The sequence below is a fragment of the Porites lutea genome, chromosome 3 (genome assembly GCF_958299795.1).
Source record: "Porites lutea chromosome 3, jaPorLute2.1, whole genome shotgun sequence".
NCBI classification, from domain to species: Eukaryota; Metazoa; Cnidaria; class Anthozoa; order Scleractinia; family Poritidae; genus Porites; species Porites lutea.
In genome coordinates this window covers 50,980,032-51,006,771 of record NC_133203.1, presented here as the reverse complement: position 1 = coordinate 51,006,771, position 26,740 = coordinate 50,980,032, and the positions used below count along the sequence as shown (strand labels likewise).

General features: G+C 39.8%; 1 protein-coding gene across 1 annotated transcript; it reads right to left on the bottom strand.

Annotated features, from left to right (window-relative positions):
• Positions 1–70: 70 nt before the first annotated feature.
• LOC140932470 (protocadherin-like protein) lies at positions 71–19,441 on the bottom strand. The gene is made up of 14 exons (XM_073382079.1): positions 17,290–19,441; positions 16,099–16,726; positions 14,396–14,490; positions 12,487–12,950; positions 11,789–11,931; positions 10,776–11,227; positions 10,000–10,233; positions 6,817–9,583; positions 6,037–6,461; positions 4,964–5,322; positions 3,030–3,536; positions 1,784–2,080; positions 201–1,619; positions 71–109 (listed from the first exon to the last, which is right to left on the bottom strand). Exons 1-14 carry the CDS (start codon positions 19,439–19,441, stop codon positions 71–73), a joined length of 9,981 nt encoding a protein of 3,326 aa, XP_073238180.1.
• Positions 19,442–26,740: the final 7,299 nt, after the last annotated feature.

The window sequence follows — 26,740 nt, the reverse complement described above, 5'->3', positions numbered from 1 at the left end:
ATATTTTGAACAATAACTCGGACAATAGAAAATACCACTTTGGGCTGCGCTGAGTTGCTATTCATTTCTGTTATCTGTACCAAAATCCTGTAGTTTCCCGTTGGGATGTCTTTGGAGGCAGATAGATTACCAGTGCTGGCTTCAATACCGAAGTAAGACCCTGGATTCTGGCTTAAAATTGCATAACTATTCAGGTCTACTTCAAAGTCATTGTCTTGATAATAAACTTTGCCGATGTTACCACCTATAAACTCTCCTTCATATGCATTAAGGACAATCGTCATCGAAGAATTAAATGGTTCGTTATTGTTAACGGAATCTTTAATCCGAATGTAGACCACAGTTATATTACTCATGGATGGGTTGCCACTGTCTGTCGCTTCTATCCAGATCTTCCATTCTTGTTTCTGTTCGTATTTGAAGATGCCATTAGAAAATACATCTGCTGTGTTTGGACGTATGACGAAATTATTATCGACCGTACCATTAAGGATCTTGTAATAAAACGGAGGACCATTAGAAGGTTCATCTGGGTCATAAGCTGTAAGAGTGACAACAAACTGGGTATCAGCCACATTTTCAAAAATGCTTCCAACGTAAAAAGGTGGAACAAAATGCGGTCCATTGTCATTGACATCTAACACTGTGATTGAGACCAAGCAAATGGCAAAAAGACCGTTCTCATCTTTGGCCATTATTTCCAAAGTGAAACTATCGTGTGTCTCCCGATCCAGTGCTGTAGCTGTGTATAAAATGCCTAAATGACGGTCATTTAGATCCTGTTTTACGTCAAAGATATCGGCGCGATTCCCAAACATGACTTCAAAATGCAGCGACGCCTCGAGGGTGGTATCAACATCAGTGGTTGTTAGACTCAACAAAGAAGTTCCAACGGCCACATTTTCATTCACAGATATTTGATATTTATCTGGTACAAAAACCGGAGCGTGGTCATTAGTGTCCAGTATAACAATGAAAACGGTCGCGAGTTCTGAGGCGGTTAGCTGAGGGGTTCCTTGGTCAGACACGTTGATCTTCAGGGTATAACTAGACTTTGCTTCAAAGTCTAAATTTCCCGAAACCATAATGCGTCCTGTGCTTGGCTCAATGTAGAACCCATAGGGTTCATTACCAGATACAATAGTAAATTCCATCAAGGCATTGAAGCTCTTGTCGCTGTCCGTGGCGTTTATAGTAACCACATGATATCCAGGGTAAGCGTTTTCCGGTACAAACGCCGTATACTCCTTAGGATTAAACTGAGGTCTATGATCGTTGGCGTCTCTAATTCTGACGGTGACGACGGTAGTTCCACTCAGTTCTGGTACACCTTGATCAGTCGCTCTGATGGTGATGTTATATTCATTGATGTCTTTTTCCCTGTCAAAAGTTGTAGTAGTAAGTATGAGAGCGGTTGATTCGTCCACCGCAAATAGTCCATTGCTGTCGTCATCTAACGTGTACTTAATTTGTGTGTTGATGACCGTTGAAGGATCATCTTCATCCACTGCTTGCACCACTATAACGCTTGTTCCTGCGGGTAAGTTCTCTTCCACTTCACCGATATAGGGCGGATTAGGAAAATATGGTGCTTGATCGTTGATGTCAAGAACGACAACCTTGAATCGAAAGGAAAAGGCCAGGTGAGAAAAAGGTGGTTATACCATTTTAAAAAGTAACAAGTATGAGTATGACTCTTGGAGCGACGCTTGGTGTGGATTGAGCTTACTTTGTTTTGCTGTATTCCTATTTTTAACTCGTTTGTTATTATTCCTTATTTTACCTTTATTCCAGCAATTCCAGTGTGTTTCCCATCTGAGGCCAAAACGGTGAAGTTCAGCACCGGAGTTTTTTCCCTGTCCAGCGGTGTTCCAGTTGTTTCTATCACTCCGGTATTACTCTGAATAGCAAAGTAACTTTGGCCTTGTTTGTCCAAGGAGTACACAATGTCTTCCTGCGTGGTGTCAATGTCCGTGGCAGAGACAGTAAGTACAGGTTGCTTCGATAAGCTGCCTTCTTGAACTGTTGCCTGGTAACGAAGCTGCGTAAACACCGGTGCATTATCATTGACATCACGGACCTAAAAACAATGACAAGACACAATAGAAGACAGTGACGGTAAAGAAGGAAGATAATTATGTTCATCATACTACAAAGGTACTCACCAGTGTTCGAAGCCTCTACATAAGAATCAGGGAGAAGAGGCTTTCTGAGTCGCTGAGAACTCAGAGGTTAAAACAAACTGGATCGATTCAAAGGTAATTAACGAGCAATGGAAAAGTGCGATAGCTATGGGAAATGACACCCCCATAGATGGACAACAGCAAAGGACGAAAAGAAGATTACCTAGTTTGTTGCGTTGCGATGGTTGCTTAAACAACAGTATCTTAAACTTGAAGTTAAACTAACATTATTATGTTCTCGTTTTATGGTCTGAAGATCTCGAAGCGAAGATGAAGGAGTTAGCAGGGGAAAGACATGACAATGTTCTGAAGCGTATGCAAAAAGCTTAAAAACTGCTAGCGGGCGATGCAATGCTAGCGATCATCAGGGAATGGTTTTATGAATTTTAAGTTGCAAAAAATCAAAGTAACTTATAAGCCGATTTTTAAAAACTAAATTATATAGCTTAAGTTGCTATTTATTATATAAAGTTAGCATTTATGAGACTTTAAACATGAGAGGCGTTTAAAGAAATCTTAAAGTAAAGCTTTATCATTGCTTTCAATATTTTCTGCATAGGCTGCTTTCGTACCGTTTGTACGCAGTATTGGAACATGGTGCATAAACGTTCAACATTGGTAAAATATTTGTCAAATGTTTAAAAGGGATAACTCGTTGGTATGAGTGCACTATTTTCATGAGGTCATAAAATTTCCTCATGAAAAATCTAGCCAAGGAATAAATTTAACTGTTTACTCCCTTTGTATCTTGTTGTATGCCTAAAAAAGACTCGGTTCTGGTTCTAATCATTATCAGTGTCTATCAATGAGCTCTACATATAAAAGTGGCGGGAAATTTCTTCTTACTTTAATAGAAACATCTATCGGCTGACTGGTTGACCTGTCATCAGAAGCAATCATTTTTAGGCTGTACTCTTTAGTCGTCTCGTAGTCCAGGTTTTCTTCAAGAATAAGTTCTCCTCCGTTAGGCGACAATTTATTTCTCATACTAAATGTTCCGTTCGGGTTCCCTTCAGATATGAAAAAGCTAGTTCTGGTGTTAGGACCAACGTCGCTGTCTTTTACTGTAAAGAAATAAATTACCGAACCCAAAGGTTCGTCTTCACCGACTGTTAGAAAGTACTCGGTAGGCTCAAAGGTAGGTCCCATATCGTTGTCATCTACGACTTCTATACGCACGAAAGTTTTAGAACTCAGCGGAGGAGATCCTTTGTCGCTGGCTTGTACGTCTATTAAGAAATGAGCTTGTTCTGCCATCTCGCGGTCAAATGTTTCTGCAGTTCTTATGACACCTGTGATGGAGTCGATGGTCAAATACTTGAAGTCCTTCGTTGGAGCAATCGCGTATGTGACCTATAATTTATATAACATAAGAATAACAACTGGAGAAAGTGTTAGTGGTTTCGTTTCTTTTCATTCATTCATTCATTCATTTATTTTGCTATTACTAAACGCTAATAGACTAATAGTCTATCAGACTAACAGACTAATAGACATTATTAAAATCCAACTAGTGGTCTATTGTCAATGCCGTGTTCTGATTGGTTGAGCTACTACTAGGCTATATGTTATAGCCCACTAGTACCGAAAAGCGCCGGCTTTGAAAACCAAAACAATGGCGGATGAATCGTGTTTTGCTAACTAAAGTTCTTTTGTCTCGATATTTTAGACCAACTAGTTGGATTTTACTAAAACAATTATTCCTCTCGCGCTCTTGGCCTCTGAGTCTAGCAATTGAACTCAGAGCCCATTCGGGGTCAGGGAATAATTGGTTTCCTGGTACTATAGGGTAAGCCATGCAAGTTAAGTGTACTGAATGAAAAATGGCTTATTTTATTTTATTTTTAGACAGTAAAGAAGACAAAAGAAAAAAAAGGACAAGAAAAGTATGTAGCTCAACAAAGAGTATATTTGACTAAGAAAAAAGAATTTTTTTAAGTCTTTTGCCAAACAAACTGATACTTTTCACGACTTAGCGAGTTGAAAAACTCAGGACCTTGAAACCGAATTGAGAATTTTCGAAAGTTAGTTCCACAATGAGGTATATAAAAAGGCCAGAATTTCTTGTATTATGGGAGCGTATATGGCTTGTAAGAGTAGCCATGTCACGAAAATAATTTGAAAGTAAACCTCTTTTAAAAAGACACATAAATTTACTTATTCGGTATAAATAAGTGTGAGAGAATTTTCAAATCTCCTGTTCTTTGAAAAGAACACTGAGATCAGTATGAGAATCAAAAGAAACCTTATTCTGATTATCTTCTTTTGGAGAATAATAATCCCACTTAAATTACAATGATATGTCGATCCCCACAATGAAACAAAATATATTAAACTAGACTATAGTACAAAGAACGTATATTTTTGACAGCCTCTAAGTACATTTTGTACAGTTGGCGTCTAAGTACATTTGTACCTAGAGGCTACTTACAAAAACGATTTGCTTTCCCTTAGTTAACATCATAAGAAACTTTCAAAAATAAATCAGACATAAGGCGTGTCTATTTGTTATGTTATGGTGTTCTGTTATAACTCCATTATTTTTCTTATTTAAGCATGTTTTGTTGCTCCTTAGTGTTTTTATGTTGCCAAATTTACTTTGTTGTTCACCCGTCGACTCTTGGCTTTATGCTGTTTTCCTATCACTCTATCATTTAAATCAATTCTCAGCTCTTAGAATGTTTTCCTTAGCCTATTTTTTCACCTCCGATCAGAGATGAATCAGTTTTCTGTTCTAAACAAGATACATTCGTGACAAGCATGATTGTTCTAATCCTTACCTCACCCCCGGCACCTGTGTCGTCATCCTGAGCTTGAATTTTAAGGACTTCCGTACCTTTTGGAGAATTTTCGAGAACTCTGCCTTCATAACTTTCAGTTACAAATGTCGGCGAATTATCATTTAAATCTTGGACGAAAACCACCACCAGGCATGTGGAAAACAACTGCTCGCTCTCGCGCGCCCGAAACTGCATACGGAATATTTTGATCTGTTCGTAATCAAACGACGACGCTCCCGAAGTGATAATTCCTGTCTTCGGATTAATTGTGAAGTAATCTGAAGCTCCTGACCAAGTCATTAAGGAACTGTAAGTTACATTATTCACTGATGTTGCTCTGATTTTGGCGATGAATGTACCTAAACAAAAAAGTAATAAAGTGGTGTCATTCATTAAATAAAACTACAAGTTTTGAAAATTTCCGATGAGCGTTGATTCTTTCTATTAAGACCGAAGATTAATTCACTTGAGGATAGTGCAAGGGAGGTGGCATTTTCGTCGTTGAACCATTCAGTTACTTCTGAAAAAACCACTTGGTCCAGTGACAGTTACAAAAAATGTATGGATTTTTGAATTATTTTGTTTGCAGTATGGAAAAAGCATATTTTCTGCAACACCATACGTGAACAGTTCTCTCTTAGTAGCGACACTTCTATGTAAGAGCTTAAAGTAGAATTCTCTTAGTTTGTTAAACGATTTTACTCTTTTGTTTGCTAAATATTACTGGTACAAAAATAAGTTAACACCTAAAGAATTATCTTTGGACGAATTTAAGGCTATAATCAGTAGCTATCAGTTGGAGGTGCATAGTGTATGATTTCGAAAAACCCCTTGCTTTAATTAGTTAGAAAGAATTCAACTTACCAGAATAATATGTAAGGTCTAATGAATGCCATTGTGTTAATTACTACAAGTGTTCTATCTTTCTTTTTCGTTTTTATGTAATTTTGGTCCAATCTGTTATATTTTTATATTTTAGTCTAAACTTTGTAACTGTAACATGTGTTGTGTAAATAATCCACTATTAAAAAGAAGAAAAAACTACAAGTTTTAGCACAACCATATTGACCTACCTGGCGGACTATTTTCTGTGATGTTCGCAGTGTAGATTCTCTGGCTGAAAACGGGAGGGTGGTCATCTGTAACGTAGATTTTAATTTTTGTTCCGCGGCTCCTGGAAGCGCCAGACTCCTCGTAACCTACCGTCATAGGCTCTTTATTAAACGCAACAACTTCATATGTCCATGTCCCAACGAATGACCCCACTGATGCTTTTGTTGTAATAAAGCCATCGTCAGATATCTCAAACTTGTCGTTCGCCTCCAAAAACTGGTACTGAACCTCACTGTTGACGTCTGAATCTTCATCAAAGGCGTGAACTCTCAAAACAGGAGTCCCAATTTCTGAATTTTTCCACACGCTTCCTTCGTATAACCATGATAGGAAGAACGGATAATTGTCATTCACGTCCCCGATTGTGACAGTAATTTTGCAGTAACTAAGGAGAAGGAAAAATAAGTCTTTTATAAATGACGCAAAGAATAAAGAAGCGAAAACAAGACGTCAAATGGGCTTCCCATAGGAATGGTAACCACAACTAAGCTGCTGTGCGCGTATCATGCGCCTATTACTGGCCGAAATACGACCCAAAGTAAAAACAAGGAAACAAATTGAACACGGCGGTTGTTGTGCATCACCAGAGACAATTTTTTTCTTCGTCTAAGCGTTAGATTTGCTATTCTTTGGACAATCAGTATGTTGCTAGTCTTCCCAGCAGTCATTATTTGGGTGGTCACGTGAGAGTGACGAAACAAACAACAGCTGCCAAGGAAACTGGTCTGCATCATTAATACCTGAGGAGTCTATTAGACGAGCTTTGTCCATGTCCACCATCTTCAGCCTTAATGACGACTACGTAGTCTGAAATAAATTCACGATCAAAGATCTCAGTGCTTCTTATTACACCGGTGGTGTTGTCAATTTCAAACAACGGATCACCATAAACGATGCTGTATTCTACTTCTCCATTTATACCACGATCTTTGTCTGTTGCCAAAACCTGCGTCACTATTTGTCCTGCTGGAGTGTTTTCGATCAATTCAGCATTTTCACACTTTTCAAACACAGGCCTGTTATCGTTCTTGTCTCTGATATAGATGATGACCTTAGCGTCACTATAGGTTTCGGAATCACTTGCTCTAATGGTTAATGTGTATTCCCAGGGTTGGCTTGGAAGACTGTCCCGTAGAGATATGACCCCAGTCTGAGAATCGATCTGGAAAGGACTTGTACCGGCAATTATAGAATACGTGATAGGATGCTGATCAACGTCGTGTGCCAACACCGCTCCCAAACCATTCCCAATTGCTGCTTCTTCGTCAATAGTTAATCTGTACTCTGGAAAACTAAAATGCGGTTGATTGTCATTCGCGTTTGTAACTGTGATTTTAACAAAAGCCACGTCGTATTTAACCTTATTTATCAAAGTGTCCGAGACCTCTACTCGAAAAATATGAACTTTATTATTCTCAAAGTCTAAAGACCTTGCGTTTGATATGACTCCTGTATCGGCGTCAACTGTAAAATACGAGTCGTCTATGACTACGAAAGATAGCTGACCAGGCTTACAACGGCAGTCTTGACTGCAATCACAATCAGTTGCACGCACAGTCACTATCGAAGTTCCCATGGACGCGTCTTCACTAACCGTCGCTAGGTAAAATCCTCTTTCGAACAGTGGATAATAATCATTCGTATTTAATACAGAGATCGTCACTTTTACTGTGGAAGCAAACCCTTCAGGGATCAATTCTATTGCCTGAACAACCAGTGTATACTCCTTTGGCTGGGTTTCGAAGTCTAGTAGAAAGTTTAGTTTCATGTCGCCATTCTCAGATATTTTAAATTTATTGTCAGTGTTGCCTTCCAAAATAGAGTATCCAATCCTGGTACCGGAAGCACTGACGGCGGTTACTTTACCGATTACTGTTCCACCTTTAGCATCCTCTGGTACTTCAAATTTGTATCCATCATCGTGAAAGTCAAGAAATCTTGGAGGCATTTGTCCAATGTCCAATTTCACATTGATGGGTGGACTCTGGCGCTGAGGGATGCCGAAATCAAAGGGAAATATTTCAAGCTCATACTGATTCCTTTTCAAACCACCTTCTACTTCAATGGTTTCATCCAAAGGATTGATACCAAATGGAGTGTCCCCGGTGGCCAACTGATAACCGGCCAATCCATTAGGACCAAAGTCTGCATCAAACACCTGGAGACTCAAGACCTTCACACCTGCTCGCGCGTTGCTATTCACTCGCCCGTGTTTTGTCTTAGAAATAATCTCGGGATCGTTGTCGTTAACGTCTTCAGCAGAAATCTCAAAGTCAATATCGTTTGTCAAGTGACCTCTGTCTGTCATACCTTGCTCTCTAACTGTCAAAACATACTTAGTTTGGGTTTCAGAATCGAGTTCTTTCGCCAGCGTAACCCTGGCTTCATCATCAAGGGCAAACGAAGACTTCTCAGGATATAAGATAGACATTTTCCCACCTGGAATGTATCTAGGGACCTCGGTGATCATTCTTCCAACCTGTGCATTTTCAGCAACCTTCACGGTCATCGCAGATTGATCTGAATTGTAGCTTGCGAATGCTAGGCGCACAGGTGTCGATACTGTATTTGGAGGGTCGGCATTATCTTTAGCTTCTACGTTGAAGGAAAGAGTTGACAGAGGGTCAGTTGCCCTTTTCCCCGGAATGCTACCTTCTATTGTTCTCTTAGCGTGTATAAATCCCTGATTATCAACAGAGAAGAATGCTTCAGCCTCAGGAGACAACTTGTATTGCATAGATGACTCATCGTCAAGATCGTAGGCCTCTATTTGTGTCACTTCATCACCTTCGTGGAAGTGACCGTCGACTTTCTGTTCAACCTGTCCACCAACGGAATCGATAAAATACGGGGTGTTGTCATTGATGTCTTCAACATTGATGGTAACGCTGACGTTAGCAGTGCGATCTTTACTGTCGCGAGCTAAGACGTGAAGAGTGTATCGCGGCGATTTCTCGTAGTCAAGCTCTCTTGCTGTCACAAGATCTCCGGAGAATCTATCAATTTCAATAACCCCATCCTGGTTCCCTGATAGTATCTCATAAACGACGTGTTCAGTGGAAGCTACTGCTGCAGAAACAATCTTATTTCCGGCCAAAAGACCCTCTTTAATGTTGATATTCAGCGAAGGAGCAGGATAATGTGGGGGACCATCAGGTGGGAACAAATTAACGAGAACCGTTGCAGTATCTTTTTCACTTTGATCATTTTCATCCACAGCTTCAACAGTCAAAGAAAAAATTTCTTGGGTAGCAGACGCAACCTGAGTTTTTCCAAGTGTGAGGAGTCCACTGGCACTGTCTACAGCAAAGATATCGATGTCATTGCCTTCTGTGATGTTGTAATATATTACTCTGTTTAAGTCACTATCCAGGTCAAAAGCCATCAAATGAACTACTCGATCTGCTGGTTTGGCGTTGGCTGGTATAGAAGCTTGATATGAAGTGGTGGAAAATCGCGGTTTGTTATCATTAATGTCCGTGACTGTGACAATTAGCTTGGTGATATCTGAAATAAAATGCCTTGAATGAGTGGTTTTGCGATTTGATGTGCGAACTTATAGAAACGCGTATATGTATCCTTTAATCGTAACTTAAATACTGTAAAACGAGTCTTCAAGTAATACTTTATTTGGGAGCAATAGACAGAAGTTGGTTATCATTCAGTAAAGGTTCATCCAAGCACTACATAGAGGAATCTGCGCCCAACATCGACAGGGAGATGCCATCAGCGAGAGGAGATACGACTAGACCACACTAGCCTGGAGACAGTGGGGAACTAAAAAATATTGCGCGTCGTTTTCGCTTAAGGGAGAGCCTATCACAAAGATTTGTAAGGTGTTTTTAGGTGCTGGAGCTAAAATAATCCCATATATTATATATAGTGCAGGTCTGTTATGGTCCTTTATTTGGAACTCATCTTACCACTTTGTTGAAATGGAGGATTTCCGTTGTCTTGAGCTTTGATATAGAGAACATGCTCGGCAACTGCTTCCCGATCTAGTGGTTTCTTAAGTCTCACCATGCCAGAGCTGGAATCCACCGCGAAAACATCCTTGCTTGCATCCAAAACTGTCTGGAGAATGGAATACGTCACTTCGCCATATTCACCGTCGTCGCTATCAGTAGCTGTAAGCAGCCTTAAATTCGAGTTGATTGCTGTGAAAGGAGTACCAATAAGCAACTACCAATAAGTACTCTGCTTGTAAAGAGTTAACCCGCAACTACGTACAGATGTACAGATATACAGATGTTTGAAGTATGATGGTGTGAAACGAAATGCATACGGACTTGTGACCAATGAGTAGGCTATATACGTATAAAAAACCAATGGTGATGATTAATAAAAGAATATCGGTTTATCAGATAGTAACAACTGCGCTCAACTCAGTTTTCCTATGCAGCATGTGATATTTTAGTTACTGAATATTTGATTCATCCCTGATAATATATAATGTCTCCGAATGCGAAAGAAGATTAAGGACAAATAGAGTGTTTTCATTCCTTTCCCCTTTTTATATTTATTAACTTTCAAGGCAACGATCAGTGCATCTCACTAAACTTCTTGGTCGGTCTTTCCTAGACTTACTGAAATACAAATCAGGAATAAATGCTGTTTGCGTAAAACGCTATAAATTTCAATAAATTATAATAACTAACTAATAAAACTGAATATATTGATAATACTATTTTAAACAAACCCTGATTCTCGGAGACCTTTATGGAAAACAGTGCTTTCTCAAAAGTAGGTGCATGATCATTTGTGTCTGACAGCTCAACCTTGACAACAGTGGTGTCATTCCTGTTGTTAAGGGACACCATCACTGTGAACTCGTACGAGGGCACACTTTCACGATCCAGGGGTTGCGCCACAGTAATAACGCCCAAGTAGTCAATACAGAACATTTTATCTTGGTTCCCTTGAAGAAAAGAATATTTTAACAGAGCTATCGGGTCTCCGTAGTCGGCTCTAACATCAATAACTTTAGTACCAACGGGGCTGTTCTCTTTGACTGTAGCTTTATACTCTTTCTGTTTGAAAACCGGGGGCTTGTTGATATTTATAACATTAATTTGAATTTTCGTGGCACTTTCCTTTCCGCCACCATCTGTAGCTTTCACAACCAACATGTAGCTACTCCCATCAGAAAACCTGAGACAAAAACAAAACTCGTTACCTCAAGGAGGGAAATGGTCGAAGCTGTCCAGCGGATACAAAGAATCCTTACTAAAGAGAGAAAGTGTCGATTGAGGCACATAATCCAAAGCCTACTGTATTGGGCTTCTTTATGGAGCCCTGTTAATTAGTTAGTACCGAGTTTCAAGGAGTCGTGTGTAATAACAACTCCATATATATGAACAAAATAAATGAATAAATAAATAAAACAAATTTTACTGTTGTTTCAATAATAAATGTATAGCCGTCAACTGTTGCTTCTTTTTTTTTTTCAAACCTATCCTGGGTACTCGAGGTTTTTCTCGTGCACGGAGAGATATTTTGAGGTGGGCCTCAGAAGGGCAAATTTTTGGCCGGACGATACATGAGTTTCTGACACCCAGAGAAGTTCAAACCTCTTTCGGACATTCTTTCAGGTCCATACATGAATAAATTCATTCAGATAAATGCTGCGTGAGTAGATCTTGAGAAGATATGTATGGTGCCAGAAGGGTTAGCTTTGTACTCAGTATTTATTAAGTAAGACCTGCCAGTTACCTGATTTCTTTGTCCGTTTTTAGTTCACCCGTGATTCTATTAAGCGTAAATGGAATACTGCTTGAAGGCGTACTTTCTGCTTCATTAATAGTGTATACTATTTCACCAAAGTTTTGCGCTGAGTCTAGGTCCGTTGCCTTGACCTGAAAATATACACCGCAATGATAACAATAAACAGAGTGTCTTTGTATCAAATGTTATGTACCTTTTCTTTTTCCTTTCCTTTTTTGGTTTGTTTTGTTGTTTTTTTTTTGCGTTGCAAAATCAGTGTCAGACGATTTTGCTCAGGGATATACAGAGGTAACTAAAGCCCCTATAATAAAAGGTTGAGACAGACTTTAAAAATGAGGACTTCGTGACCGACAACGTGTCCTTGACGTCGAAATGGGGAATTTTTGACCTCTGGCTTTTGGTCTCAAGGAGGAGTAGGAGCCGGATGTTTGTTATTTTTGAAAACCTGACATGACAAGCTATCAGGTGAGGACCGGCAACTTTACTCTTTTAGAAGGTCTGTCCACATGTTTCAAGAGTTCCTTTTTGCAATGCGAGTTTCTTTTATGTCTGAAATTGCTTTAATAAGAAATGCTACTCGATCGTATGATTATTTTTATCCCTTTTCCTGTTGGTCTGTCACTTTACCGTAAATTCAAAAAAGAGTTGGAGCCGTCACCATAAAGACTTCCATGAAAACACTGTACCTGAAAAACTGTGGTTCCACTGGGCGTGTAGCTATCGATGGCAATCCGAGTAACGGACTGGTAAAGAAGAAATCTGGGTTTATTGTCATTAACATCTGTCACTGTAACCTCGCCCGTTACCTCTGCTGTTACATCCGGGACATTACCAGGGGAAGAAAAGGTTGCCCGGATGATCAACTTGTAGTTCTTTTTTGTTTCAAAGTCTAAGGCTTTCGCCAAAGTAATTATTCCGCTGTTAGAATCATCAATTTTGAAAGTTTTATCTTGATCTCCCCCAACTATGGAATATGTTATACCGCTTTCTGAACCAGAGCGTGACGCTTTCACAATGAAAATTGTGGAGCTTTTTGAAGCGTCTTCAGGTAGAGTCTTTGAATAACTTGAGCTTTCAAATTGCACGGGAGAAAATGGGTCACTAAGCACAGATACTTTAACTGTCACTATGTTCCATTTCTGTTCTGGTCCTGAATAATTAAGAGACAAATAATGATGATAATGAAGACAACAGATGATAATTAGCGAAAAAATAAGAATATGTACTGAAACAGAAGATATAGAAATATCAACAAGTAACTAGTAACAATTCAGTTAATTATAAGCAGTCTTAAAATGTGCGTCCAAAGATGGCCCTTAAAAATAGGCAAGTGATGAATATCGTGTGACTCGCCTGGCAAAGCATTCCTGAACATGAGCGTAGTCACCTGGAAGCAATGGCCTAGTGTAACCTTATTTCTAGTTGTAGGCGACGCTTATAAAATACCAACAGGAGATCTGAGGTCATATGTGTCCTCTGATTTCGTAGAAAATAGGTACTGATTATATGAAGATGCTATGCCATAAAAAGTCTTGAATGTAAATATTTTTTAAAATGGATGCGCTGCCTCATCATCGGCAACGAATGTAGCTAATAAATTTATTTACTGGCGTAATATGGCTGAAGCGCGGGGCCAGGCTAACAGGCTTTACTCTAAAGCATGTTCAACCTTGTGAGGCTGCTTGTCAGGTAAACCATGCAAAATACTGTTACAAAGTCGACGCGCGAGGTGACGAATGTATGTACTAAGGTCTTGTTTCCTTGGGGTTTAGGAACATTCGAATGCGACGCATTTTATATAGATGCAGAAACCCATCTGGTGGGCTTCTGGTAGATGATAGACAGCTGAGCTATAGAGCTTACTAATATAAGTCAACATACTAGGATGAAAATCGAACCAGGAACCCAGGCCCTTGACACTGAACCTGCTTAGTGTTCAGACTCCCTAACAGTAATGCTCCCTTCTGCAACCTTAGCTGACGGTCTGGCCCCGGTTGTTCAAATGTTGAATAGCGCTATAATCACTTTTCAGCGGGTATGTATTTATAAAATAGAGAATCCAATTGCGCTATCTACTGGATAGAGATTTATCCAATGGATCGGCGTTATCAACGTTTGAACAACTGGGGCCTTTTCCTGCAGAAACTCAGTTTTATTAGTTTTTTAACACCAGTCGGTCTCTAATCATCCATGATGCAATCACACATAACCTTTATTACAGCACCATCATTCCCGGGCACGTTTGGACTGTACGTCAAGTACAGTTACGTATTATCGGCGTTACACTGCACACTTTGCAACTGTCGTCCCGCTATTTCGCCGAATAGTCAGTTGCTGGTGTATACAGTGAGAAAACAGGCCAAGACAAGATCCTTGAGTAAACCCTTGCACCAGTGGGAAGGTATCAGCAATATGATTTCGGTCAACGGGATTTTTGAAAGCAAACTCAGAAGCTGTTGGTAGAGTTTATCGTTTTTTACGTTTTCAACATCACTGACTGAAGTTCTATCCTAATATCACCCTTCCCTTGTTACAAACAATTCTACCAAACTTCCACCGTAAAATGAGACGAGAAATTCTTTAAAAATAACAAACCTGTTTCTGTGGCCTTGACGTTAAATTCGTAGAGTGTATTCTCTGGTAGATTGGATGTCTTAGTAACCAAGACGCCTTCATTGTCTACATGGAACCTGAAAGCAAATAATAAATACCTTTAAATTTTAAGATGAAGACGACTGCGAGGAAGAGATTTTCTAAATACAAAGTAGTGCACGCGCCTGAACCAGTGTCATTTTGGCTGGAAAACCTGATAGGCGTCGTCACTCTCCTACGAGAACGTCAAAAAAGTAGTAGGTTTATTAGGCAAAACAACAACTTTGCACGTGCATCAAGCTTTTTTGTACATTTCTTTACCGTCCTTGCACGACTACGATGTGAAAATGCCTAATTGCAAGTTTTATGGAGGAAGCAAACAAGCGACGACGAATCTCTTTTTTCTCTCTCTAAGCTTGACTGCGGTCCTAAAGAAATCAACTCCAGGGAAATTCGTCTACATTTGCCATTTTCAGCAAACTGGAATAAACGCGACAAAGATTGAAAAAACGGGAATTCATTTTAAAACTGACGTTTTCACTAAAGTTACCGTCGTCGATGCTAAAGCTACTCTTTCACTAAAAATAGACGTACTAGCTTTTCCGGTGAGAAAAGCAAATAAAGCTTTCCTGTGCTGTCTATTTTTTTAGAAAAATGAAAGAACGTCAAGTCAAATCCCATCCTCAAATCTAAAGGTCTCTAGTCAAAAGGGGAAGAGCTCTAGCTGCTATGCTCCACTAGACTACACTTAACTCCCTTCCAAGTCCGAAAGCAACTGGCAGAATGCCATGATTTTATCGAAAATTGACTACAATAACATTGCTAGTCATCCAATCCCGGAAAACCTACTAAAGCGCCTACAACGTGTCCAGTTAGTCGCTGCAGGTTTCGTTCTTGGGCGCTATGCGCATATGCCGGATCTAATCAAACTAGGATGGATGGCAATAAAGGAACGCAGAGAGTATCAATTGCTTAACAATGTTTTTAAAGCCTTGCAGTATAATGACTGTCCGTCCTATCTTAAGCAAGACATTCATAATCCAACACGGACACTGAGATCTTTGAAATAAACGACGTTAAAAGTACCCCTTGAGTCGGGTACTTTCCAACACAGTGCCTCTAATGTTTTTAATTCATTACCCTCTGCTGCAGGGAACTCTGTAGTTTTTAGTGATTTTAAAACTACAGTGAGGAAGTATCTTATAAATAGGGCAAATGCACGTTTGATTTCTTGTTTTGTATATATTCTAGATTACTTTAATTTTTTTTTTTGATCAGTAGCATCCCTAAAATTGTACATAGCTATAGCTTTTTATTAATATCATTAATATTATTATTGCTTTTTAATATTAATGTAAAGTTTTACAGATGAAGAGCCACCTTTCAGTGGAAATACTGAATAAAGTCATTGTTATTATTATTTTTATTATGGGAAGCAAATAGTGCGCTGTTAAAGACAACATGATAATCGAAATATTGGAGAATGAGAAAAACCATCAAAAAATATCAAAATTTAAAATGTGATCGCTTATTTGAAGGTTAGTGAACTACGTTTTTTGTGGCTTATACTGGTCTTTTCCATATCTGTACTTTAAAGCAAACCGTTTAATAAAGGAGGCTAAACACTAATTGTTGTTTTTGACTGGAAATCGTTCCTTTGATTCTCGGAAAATAACTAAGAAAAGGCGAGTTTTCGCTCAACAAACCTGCTTTGGTCCTCTTCAAGCTGTAAGACAATGCCTCCGCTGTCCTGGGTGTCCCTATCAGTAGCAACAATTTGTAACAAAATTGTTCCCTTGGGGGTACTGCTCGGTACAGAAGCCCAGTAATCAGATTGTTCAAACTCAGGAGGGTAGTCATTAGTGTCTGTTATTTTTACCGTCACAGATGCTGAACCAAAAAAGTTTCGTTTTTTGACGTTTGTTACGCGGACTTTAAATCTGAATTCTCGGTCAGGAACCTGTGTGAAGTTCTTGATGGCTATTAGCTGGCATTCTGAGTTCATGCGTTCAACTTGGAAATGATCAAGAATTTCTACAACAGTAATATCCTCTAGTGTGCAGTCAAAATCAGCCAGGGGCTTATCATCCGTCGAGAAACGAAAACCTTCAGTGTTCTTAACGAGGATTTTGGTTCCCTTGGCCACATTTTCTGGAGTTGTAACTTCGTAACTGTCCTTCTGAAAAATCGGCGGTTCATCTTTGTTTTCTACCGTTACCTTTACTGGAACAGAATTTTTCGCTACTTGCGAAGAACTTTCACTCATTGCCTCAACTTCAACAATATAACCTCGATCAAACTTGTAATTGAAGGACCCCTGCACTGAAAACGTTCCTGTTGAAAAGCAGATAAGTAGCAAAGGATATTAAATCGTTTAAAACTGGCTATTTCGACACCTCCTCAGGCTAGTGGGGTAAGACCCGCCACAGGTTGCAGCCGGACTGATAAACTGCAGAGAAATTACTTTCTTAAGATTGCTTAATTCCAGTGAGATTGTGTGGTTAAAGTTTACTTCTAAACCTAAGATATCTACTTTAACGAAGAGCCTAAACGATTTTGCATTAACTGAAGAAATTAGGGTCGAGAGTTTGGCCTTCTTAGGCGATTAGATTAGACGTTGAAATATTTCGATGTAAAACGGCAGATTGGGATTTTCCATTATCTAGTCTCTTTTAGATCATAGAAATGAGGCCATAATACTAACAGCTACTATAAATGTTCCATCCTTTGCAGTGAAACATGCACCTTCAGCTTTTATTGGTGATGACAAAAATTGAAATAATACAAAGACTCTTGGTTTTTTAATTTTTTGTTTAACCGACACTTGTCTATGTTGACCATTTTTATCGCTGCAAGAAACGCAGATGGTTATAGAATCATCAGTAATTACAACTTACCAGTATTTTGATCAATTTGAAATCTATCATCTCCACCTGGTTTCACTGAATATTTTACCTTTCCATTGCTGCCTGTCGCAGCAATGCAGAGCAAGTTTGATACAGGGCCCTCTCCTTCATTCAGGGACATCCCATAAGATTTCTTCTTAAACTTAGGAACTGAGTTAGGCGAACTGATGACTTTGATTTTAACATTTGTTTGAGATGTTTTACCAGCCCCATCGTTGGCTGTTACATAAAGAAGAAGTTCTATGTCGCCAGTTGCTCTTTCAAGAACTCGCTTAGTTCTTATCACACCAGTGTTAGATTCAATGTCAAACTCTGACCGGTAATTTAATGTTTCATATACAACCACCTGGTTATCTTTGTCTATTGCATGTATTACGGTTACAAACGTCCCTTTAGGACTCCCCTCGGGAACCCTTGCGTCATAAGCTGATTCGCTAAAGTCGGGGTAAGCGTCGTCTACATCTGTGATATCAATTGTGACGTAAAGATAGGAATGACGTGGCAGTTTCTCTTTGTTTCTTGCCTGTATCATCATATCATAAGTTGCTTGTGTTTCTCTGTCCAGATGGGCAACAGTTCTCATCACTCCAGTAGCTTCATCAACTTCGAAGTATGGTAGTCCCGAACCGAGGATTGCCGAGTACACGACGCCTTTTCTACTACTGGAGTCGGAGATTACCGAAGCTTGAAAAACTGACCTACCGACTTCTACATCTTCAGCTATCGAAAGAACTTGTATAGGATCACTGAACACAGGGTAGTCCTGGGAATTACCCGAGTCCTTGATTACAATCTTTACCTGGGCTTCTGCTTCTTTTGAAGGGCTTCCCTGGTCCTTTGCTTTCACTGTTAATGTATATGTCTGCACATTAAGACCCCCGCTCACTGTTAAAACACCACTAAATGAATCGATGGCAAATACACTGGAGGCGCTGACTAGTGAGTATCGCAGGTCACTGTTCGAGCCTGGTGGATCCTTGTCCGCGGCAAAGATGACGCCAAGACTTCCTTTTACCGGAAATGACGTATGGATAGTAAAATGATATGGAGCATAGAGAAAGAACGGTACTGTGTTTTCTTGATCGGAGCTTGAAGACCCAGAAAATGGAAAGTTAGGAATATCTAGAGGTACAGTGATGATAACAGAAGCTATGGTCTCTTTGCTGGGATTTCCTGCATCACGCGCAACGACTGTCAACTGATGCAAGCGCTGATCACTTTGAGAATAGTCCAGCTCGCGTACAAGCATTACAATACCCGTGAAGACATTAATAGTAAAAAAGCTGGTCAAAGTTTGAAAGAAGTAGTAAATTTCTCCATCCACTCCTTCATCTTGATCTGTTGCTTGTACTCTAAGTATTGGCGTCGTTGTCGGCGTATCTTCGCTTATAGCGCGCTCGTAGCTGGTTTTGTCGAAAACCGGTGCATGGTCGTTCATCTCTTCGATAAAAATTCTAATCGTCGTGCGAGCGATTAATGGCGGGTTTCCCATGTCTTCAGCTTCTACTGTCAAGGTCATAAAAGGCCCTGTTTTACTTCGTTTGATTGGCTTGCTTGTTGCTTTCAACTGCAAGAAACTTTTCTCCCCCACATCACGCTTTTCTGCCTTAAAATACCCCTTCTCATTCCCTCTGATGATTTTATAAACTCTTACTCCAGAAGAATCACGATCCTCAGCGTAGCAATTCTCCAAACCCATAACAATCGTATCTGCGGGTGAATTTTCTTTAATGGTTCCGTTGTATAATTCAAAAGCGAACAATGGTGTAAAGTTATTTATATCCTGTACTGTTACCCGTACAGTCGTGGCAAGTCCACCATCTGTCTCTTTGCTTGGTCTTTTCACGATTGTTAAGTCATACGTATTCGGTTTTCCTTTCTCGTAAATGAGCGGTTGAACGGTTGTAATGACGCCCAAAGGTGAGACCTTGAACAGGCCAACTTTGTCGAATGAATCGACTTTCTGAGCGTACAACAGTAAATAATTATTTCCATTGGTGGGTAGAGGAAGTCCGTCATAAATTTTTCCAGCACGTCCTCCTTCGGGAACGTTGACTTCGATAAAGTTTTTCCATTCTGCACTTACGTAAGACACTAGGTGCGACAAAACAAAGAAAACGGCTTTGACGAAATGGGGATTCATTCTTCTAACAATTCAACTGATTAAAAACCGTTCCGTCTTAACAGATCAACCATTTGGTAGCAATAGAAAATGCTAGCCTAAAAAGTGCCTGAACTCAGCTTTAAACTCCTCCTCGCTACACCTCAAACAAATTAAGAAACTGATGCTTGGATTTCGCGTCTTTTCGAGGAGTGCATCCTAGGTGTCGAAACGGGTAACAATTGGTCTGAAACTGTGCAAGTGACGGTTCGCTTGACGCCCCAGTGTCTAAACTTCTAGCTTTTGCTTCTGCGGTTTCGTACAGTAATACCAAGTGTACTAAAAAATCTCAAGTCACTCATTGATCGATTAAGGAGTATCATTCTTTCCTCCAGAGATTAACACAAATTAGCGTATAAAACCTTCTTTGAGTGCATATCAGGATATTTTTTCCGTTTTATGTTAGAAACGTTTGAGAGACACCTAAGGTTTTAACCATAGCAGGCATTCTGAACATTTAGCACCCTGTTTTTGTTAGCAACAGTTTTAAAGCAATTTAATACCCGGAATTCCACGAAACAGCTCGATTAATTGCTTTTTCAGGGTTTTCAGTAAGTTTCAAGGTTACTTTTTATAGCAAATAAATAAAGTTTTGCTTTGTTTTTGATGGATTCTAGATTAACATCTGCTAAAATTTGAGATGAAAGAGACGATAGGAATCTAGCGTTTGCGACTGGTTGTATTTTGTTTGTTCAAGATGACCTGTGATGGCTTCCTGCTAAAACACAGTTTGTGCTTTACACAGTAATGGAATAATAAAACAAATTAAATGCCAGCAATTCAAGTCAGACAAGATGGCAGACGTCCATAACTTACCTCGTTCACTTATCATTAATAGTGCCTGGCGCACGCAAATTTCGTTGATACTTTTTTTTTTCGACATCATTGTGATATGAGCGACAAGCAAAGAAAGAACGAAGAAAAAGATAGACTTGGACTTGAATATCTTACAAACACGAAAAGCTGTTTGTGAAAGCAAAGAAAGCGGGCTCGGTACACCAGCGTGCGGCTTGGCAACGCAGCCACAAAAACGAGTGTCGCACGGAGAAACAGATAACGCCTTAATTCTCCAGGCAACCCGGCCGACTATGAACAATCAAGAGCTGTCAAGTGCATCACGCAGCATTGAAATGGCTACGCCTTTTGTTTATCCATTTCACACAATTAAACGGAATTGAAAAAAAATGAAAAAAAATTCCAATCGTTTTAAGGAACAAAAGAAATAAGGCTGATTTTACAGTCGGGAATATATATTTACCAATATTTCGGAAGGCACGGCCTTCCTTCTTCTTCTTCTGAAGAAGAAGGTAGGCCGTGCTTTCAGAAATATTAGTCAGTAATTATTATATAGACACGAGTGTTTTACTGGTAATAAAAATTGAAATTCATAAAAACTACATCCGGGACCCGAGTGGTTTATTTTCCATAATCTCACACATGAGTTTATCGACGACGTAATTTCCGTCATTTCCTTCTATTATTTTACCAATGTCTTTTTGTCTATATAATAAAAAGAACATTACACGGCGGCTTGAAGATATGAATGTCATTTTCTCGTGGCAAAAACAATATTTTACTCACTCGCTGTGCTCGTTCGTAAAATATTGTTTTGCCACTCGAAAATAAAATTCATATCTTCGCGCCACCGTGTAATACCCTCTATATATATCTAGCCGAATTTTTGAAAACTTACCTCAAAATGGGCCAGAATATTCGCACAGAAAGCTGGCGATAGCCAGCTTTCTGGTCACTGCGGTGAGAAAAAACGTAGGGGGCTTGCTGTCCTGGTTGGTCTCATTGTCAAGCTCAGTCCCTGAGCTAACTCGCCATGGGTTGGAAAGGGGCCTGCATGTCAATCCCTAGGGGGGGAGGGTGCTGCAAAAGCGTTGTACCTTCCGTTAGTCCTGGTCTGGGAGAGTCAGTGCACTGGTCATGTCTGCCTTTAGTTTGTCATGTCAAATTCTTGTAACGTTTGAGGCCCATTGGCCAATGAAAGCATTCCCCTCAAGCACGTGCTAGGCTGGGGGGGGGGGTGGAGGAAGTCAGGGGGGTGATTTAACCTTGAATTCTCTGCTTAGAACTTGGTTAAGTCTCAAGCATCCCCCATCACTTAGGGCCTTTAAGCAGCTAGAGTGTATGGCCAAGGCCAGAGTGTCTTTTTGATGGACTTGAATGTTTCTTTTGCTAATCAGGAACCAAGAAGAGAGTCACCGTAAGAGAACCATGGGTAAGAGCTGAGTTTCTTGGCGATATTTACTTTAGTTGAGTCAGTTTAAGGTGTGTGGGCTCCCTTGGTCCGATGGTACGGTTTTCATAAATCCGGCTAGATATATTTCCGACTGTAAAATCAGCCTTGCTTCTTTTGTCAAATATTTCCACTTATGGCTCATTAGATCCTTTATTAGGATTCGGCTCTTCTTTTTTGTAGCGTTAGTCCTTACTCCAAAATTCAGTCGTTATATGTATTTCCTTGCCGATCTAAAAATCGAAATTCCCAATTCACTTTCAAAGTCCTAAGTTTTTCAACTCGCTGAAAAAGAAAATTCAAAAAAGTGAGGCTTCCTTTAAACAACAACCATTTCGAACATGTATAAAATCAGTCAGTAATTCAGTTTAATTTATTGTACATGTAGATGCTTTGATAACTGTATACATGTATTTTTATGTCGGTTCGTAGCAAAATAAATGAAATGAAAATAGAATTTACTTAATATTTTCGTCTGTCTGACAAAGCAATCTTTGAGCAGGGAAACACTTGACGGATTTTTTTCATTTATTGAACAAACTAAAATTTTATCACAGCATCCGGATGTCAGCTCAAAACTAGGACACCTCATTTGGTAGGGTAACAATTAAACACTTGTTCCATTATGGATAATTTTTTATCACAGGGGACAACTGGGCTCAGTTTTTGAGACGCACGAGAGGGAAGATACACCATCTCAGTTTCCTATTTGGTAGCCTGCGTGGCAGGGGTTCGAAAGGGAAGGGAAAGGGAATTAGGGCGCGAGGCCACGCGCGAGGGAGGAGGGAGGAGGGGAACGCCTGCAAGGAAACCATTGTTTTCGCCATTCCGCCTACTTATTAAAAAAATAACAAAAATAACGCAACTGTGAATGACTAGCTGTCAAATAAGTCTGGCCGTGATGCACGTATTCTAGTCGTATTTCTCGTACTGTTTTTCTTTTGTTTTCCTAAAGAAATCTAAAGTAAAGTTACTATAAAAAAAGTTCAAATGTGGTCCTCCATCGAAGGAATCTTCCTTGAAAGTTGCAGCGACGCGTGCCGAGTTACATCAAATCCAGCATAAATCTATTCAAGTTGTTGCTGAAGGAATCGGGCTGGAAAACTATTTAATAAGAAATGTAGCGGCTCTTCGCAAATTTCAATGCAAAGAAAAATTAAAACACTTTGCCGTCACGCACTCTTTGAATTTCTATCAGGACGAACTGGATCCAGCTGAGCACACAAAAAAATTCTGGTGGCGGGGAAAGAAGAGCTGAACTTCGAAGATCTGCAAGAAGGCAACAATTTATTATTAAAGTAAGTTCCTGGCGGTTTTATAACCGGCAAGAAGAAGTCCTCGACCAAAAATCGCCAAAAGTCTACTGAAAAGTTATAGATCGCTTTAGCCTGCGTAGCAGGCGCTTGGAAGTAGTGGGCACAAGAAAAAACAGACGCACGAGAAGGAGACACGCGAGGGGAGAGGGAGCGCCTGCACGGAAGGCCCCCGAAAATCGTTTCCCGCCCCCTCTCCAATTACCTGGCAGCCGTTGCGTGAGCTGTCAAAAGTTTTGACAGAAAACGACTGACCTCGCACAAACAAAGCGTGCCGCCAAAAAGCGTTGTACATTTTATCTTCGGTCTAATATATGTTTATATAAAGATCGGCTGGGTTATCTGATTATATAGCGATGGAGCAATAAACTGATGGTTAACTGACACACAACTTTAAATCTTTTTTAACCACAGGCACAATAAATAGGAAACAACAAAGTCAAAACTGGGTAGCAGGATCTTCGTCCACGGTTTCTGCAGTTAATTTAATCCTTATCTTTTAAAGAATGCATGCTGTGTATTATAAAAAACTAAAAATATTGTTCTCTGAGCTTACTCAGCCACAACTGGACAGACACCAACGATCACAGCGTACGTGGAAAATGATCTTTGCTTTTACTGTGCTAAGTGGCCGACATGTCTTACTAAGCGGACCTAAACTGTACCGACATGTTTCCTACTGCAGTAACGAGACATAAACAACAGACCTCAGGTCGCCTCCGAACGGCGAATAATACTAACAATAGTGAAATGTTTTTTTCAAATTCGTGCCCCTGGCAAGTGTTTCATTTCATCAATCATGTCTAAGTTTTGATGGTATACGTTCCATCGACAACACAAGCGGCCAAGTTCTCCTGAGCAAACGGAATATTTCCTCTGATCTTCATTGCCACGACTCGACAAATCTTTTGTTTCTCGCCACTTCTGCTAATGCGTATCTGATGTCAATTCTTTCCATCGTGAATACCGTTTGAACACTCCAACTTTTCTTTGAGATTACGGCCACATAGTCCCATTAAACCAGATTGAAGTGACCTCCGAGACCTGAACTTCGATTGTATACAATTTAGCGGCTTCAGGAGCTAGTGGTGTAATGTAAGATCTTCACTACGTTCTCCATGTACTATTGATTGACAGTTTTGTCGCCCCGCGCGGTTAATTTTTCCCTCGGGAGCCTCTCGACCAATTGGAAATATCCGCACTCACAGAGTGCGAGTTGAAACGATTTTCGGGGGCCTTCCGTGCAGGCGCTCCCTCACCCTTTGCGTGTCTCCCTCGCGCGCGCCCGTTCTCTCTTTCGCCCACTACTTCCAAGCACCTGCTACGCAGGCTAAGATCGCTTCGTCTTCAATTATCATGCCGTTGATAACGCGGGTCAAACAGCAGATAACAAGCACACTGGCAGCATGATTTTTCGTTTCTTTCTTCCGGCGAGTAAAACCGACAAGCCGTTGGGAGATAATACTTTTCAGAACCAGACAGTAAAACTCATCTGCTGACAGGCCTTTTCCTTCATACGGTTCTTTAACTGCTTTTTTGTATTCTCCTTTGAAGCTGAAATTGATGCCTTTTAACGATGAATTCCCGTAGAGAAATCTCAACACGCTTCACTAACGACGTATGTTTAGTTGTGAGTGGTAACACTCAAGTTACTGAATGACATGTAGGTGACCAATTACAACAAGCTATTTAGATCTTATCAAATTTTGACCAATCAGGATTTTAACATTTGCTTGGTAGATGTTAAAAACGAGAAAAACAATGGTTTCCTGGCAGGCGTTCCCCTCCCTCCTTCCTCCCGCGCCCCTCGCGTTCTCTCGCGTCTAAAACTCCCTTTCACAAAGCTCCCTTTCCCTTCCCTTTCAAACGCCTGCCACGCAGGCTACCTATTTGGTGGATATCCGTATTCGTACCCTTAGTTCAGGAAAATGCATTACTGATATATGTAGCCAAAACACAACTTTCTTCAGGGATATCAATATTTCTTTTTCTTTAGCAGCTGAGTGGGAATCGGAATAACAGTTTTAATCTGAAGGAGACAGAGCGGTTATAATCTGACGATGTAAATTAACAATTATACCCGCAAAGGCCTGGCATGTATGAACCACTGTACGATGGTTATGCTGTGCTTTCAACTTATTATAGTCTTTGAAATATCCCAGGAGAGGCTTAACTTTCTCATGCACGAAGCTTTTAGCATAGTTAGCTCGCTTTCAGGCACTGTAGATACAAAGTAAGTGGGCGCTGACAATTGGGGTAAATAATCAAGGCGGGTACCATTCGAAAGCATTGCTTAATTTATCCAGTGCAACTCGTCTTAACAACGTAAATGAAGAAATCTTAACCATAGAAAGTCACTATTAATGCAACCTGTAACAAACAATATCCAAACGATCGACTAATTGGAAGTCAATGGATGAGTGGTGTTCAACTTAGTGAACGTCACTTGCATACTGAACAAAGATAACTGACGAATGTACTATTGTTTCAGGAGAAAGATGGTTTTAAGTTGGACCGAGATATTGTTTGCTACTGGTTTGGTTTTAGACATATTCCAATAATTTTCGTTCTAGGTCTGTTTGATTTCGTTTAACATCTTAACTTCAGCTGCGAAAAAGTACAAATGAAGGTTACACTTCGGGTTGGCAATCTGCTTTGTTTTCGGGAAGAAAACGTGGATACTCCAAGTATCGCCGGGATTTTTTAGTAAATTAACGAGCCGTCACATACTGAAGAAGAATATGAAACGAGGTTCTAGCTGACTGACTAGTTGTATAGACATAAATAACAAAACAGCAAAGAAAAAAGCGATTAGAGGTTTCGCGATATCATAAATAAAATACCGTTCATCCTAATTAGCGCAAATAAAACACCCTACAGGCGAGTATGAAAATTATGAAAAATTATATAATATATTTTGTCGTATTTTGCCATCTCACTTTATATATGGGGTGGTTTTAGAGTGTTGTAAGCTTGCAGCTTGTCTTTTGTAATATAATGACAAACATCGGTAGCTGTTCGAATAACTGAGAATTTTGGTCTGTTCTATCACAGGTGTGGCCATTGCGAACAAGAATGCCTTTTTCTAGGCTAATGGTCCCAAAATGATTTTGTTAACTTAAAAATAATTTTATGCCCTTTAAAACCTAACCGATCGTGATTATAACGACCATCTGAATGAAATTAAGCCTCTACAGGTTATGACTTTCCTTGTACACCAAGTTGAAGTGCGTTGACAAGACCCTATACGTATTGAGGTGTATTTGATGATAACCTGCTTTGTCTTGGGCCAAGCAGAAAGTATATAATACAAAGATTGGTTGAAGAGAACTCTATAAAGACTGCGTGAGAATTGGAAAACGGATCGTTATAGACAGAAATCTGTTTCAAGTCCACTGCTTTGAGCTGATGATACACGATAATATTGATGAAACTTCGTGGGATTAATTTTGCACGTGTCATCACACTAAAAAAAATGCGTCAATTGTTTGCAAATTTGCGACCTGTCTGTTATTCTAGTCACTTATGAAAGTTCAAGGCTAAAAAGATTTCTTCCAAAATATAATGTTAACATCATTGATCATAGTTAATCCATTTACTAAAGCTGCTTATGCCCCCAGACGCAACATTAGAAGGCGGCAGATGCTCTGATCTCTTGGTCGATTCTCTTGAAGATAAACAATTGATCAGTAAAATAAATGCTTATCCCCCAGACGATATTCA

Excerpts from the sequence above, each read along its gene's own strand:
- LOC140932470 (XM_073382079.1), bottom strand. The coding sequence starts at position 19,441 with ATGAATCCCCATTTCGTCAAAGCCGTTTTCTTTGTTTTGTCGCACCTA. Across the intron at positions 11,228-11,788 it reads AAAACGGACAAAGAAATCAG|GTTTTCTGATGGGAGTAGCT; the intron begins GTAACTGGCAGG and ends TTTTTGTCTCAG. Across the intron at positions 3,537-4,963 it reads ACACAGGTGCCGGGGGTGAG|GTCACATACGCGATTGCTCC; the intron begins GTAAGGATTAGA and ends TATAAATTATAG.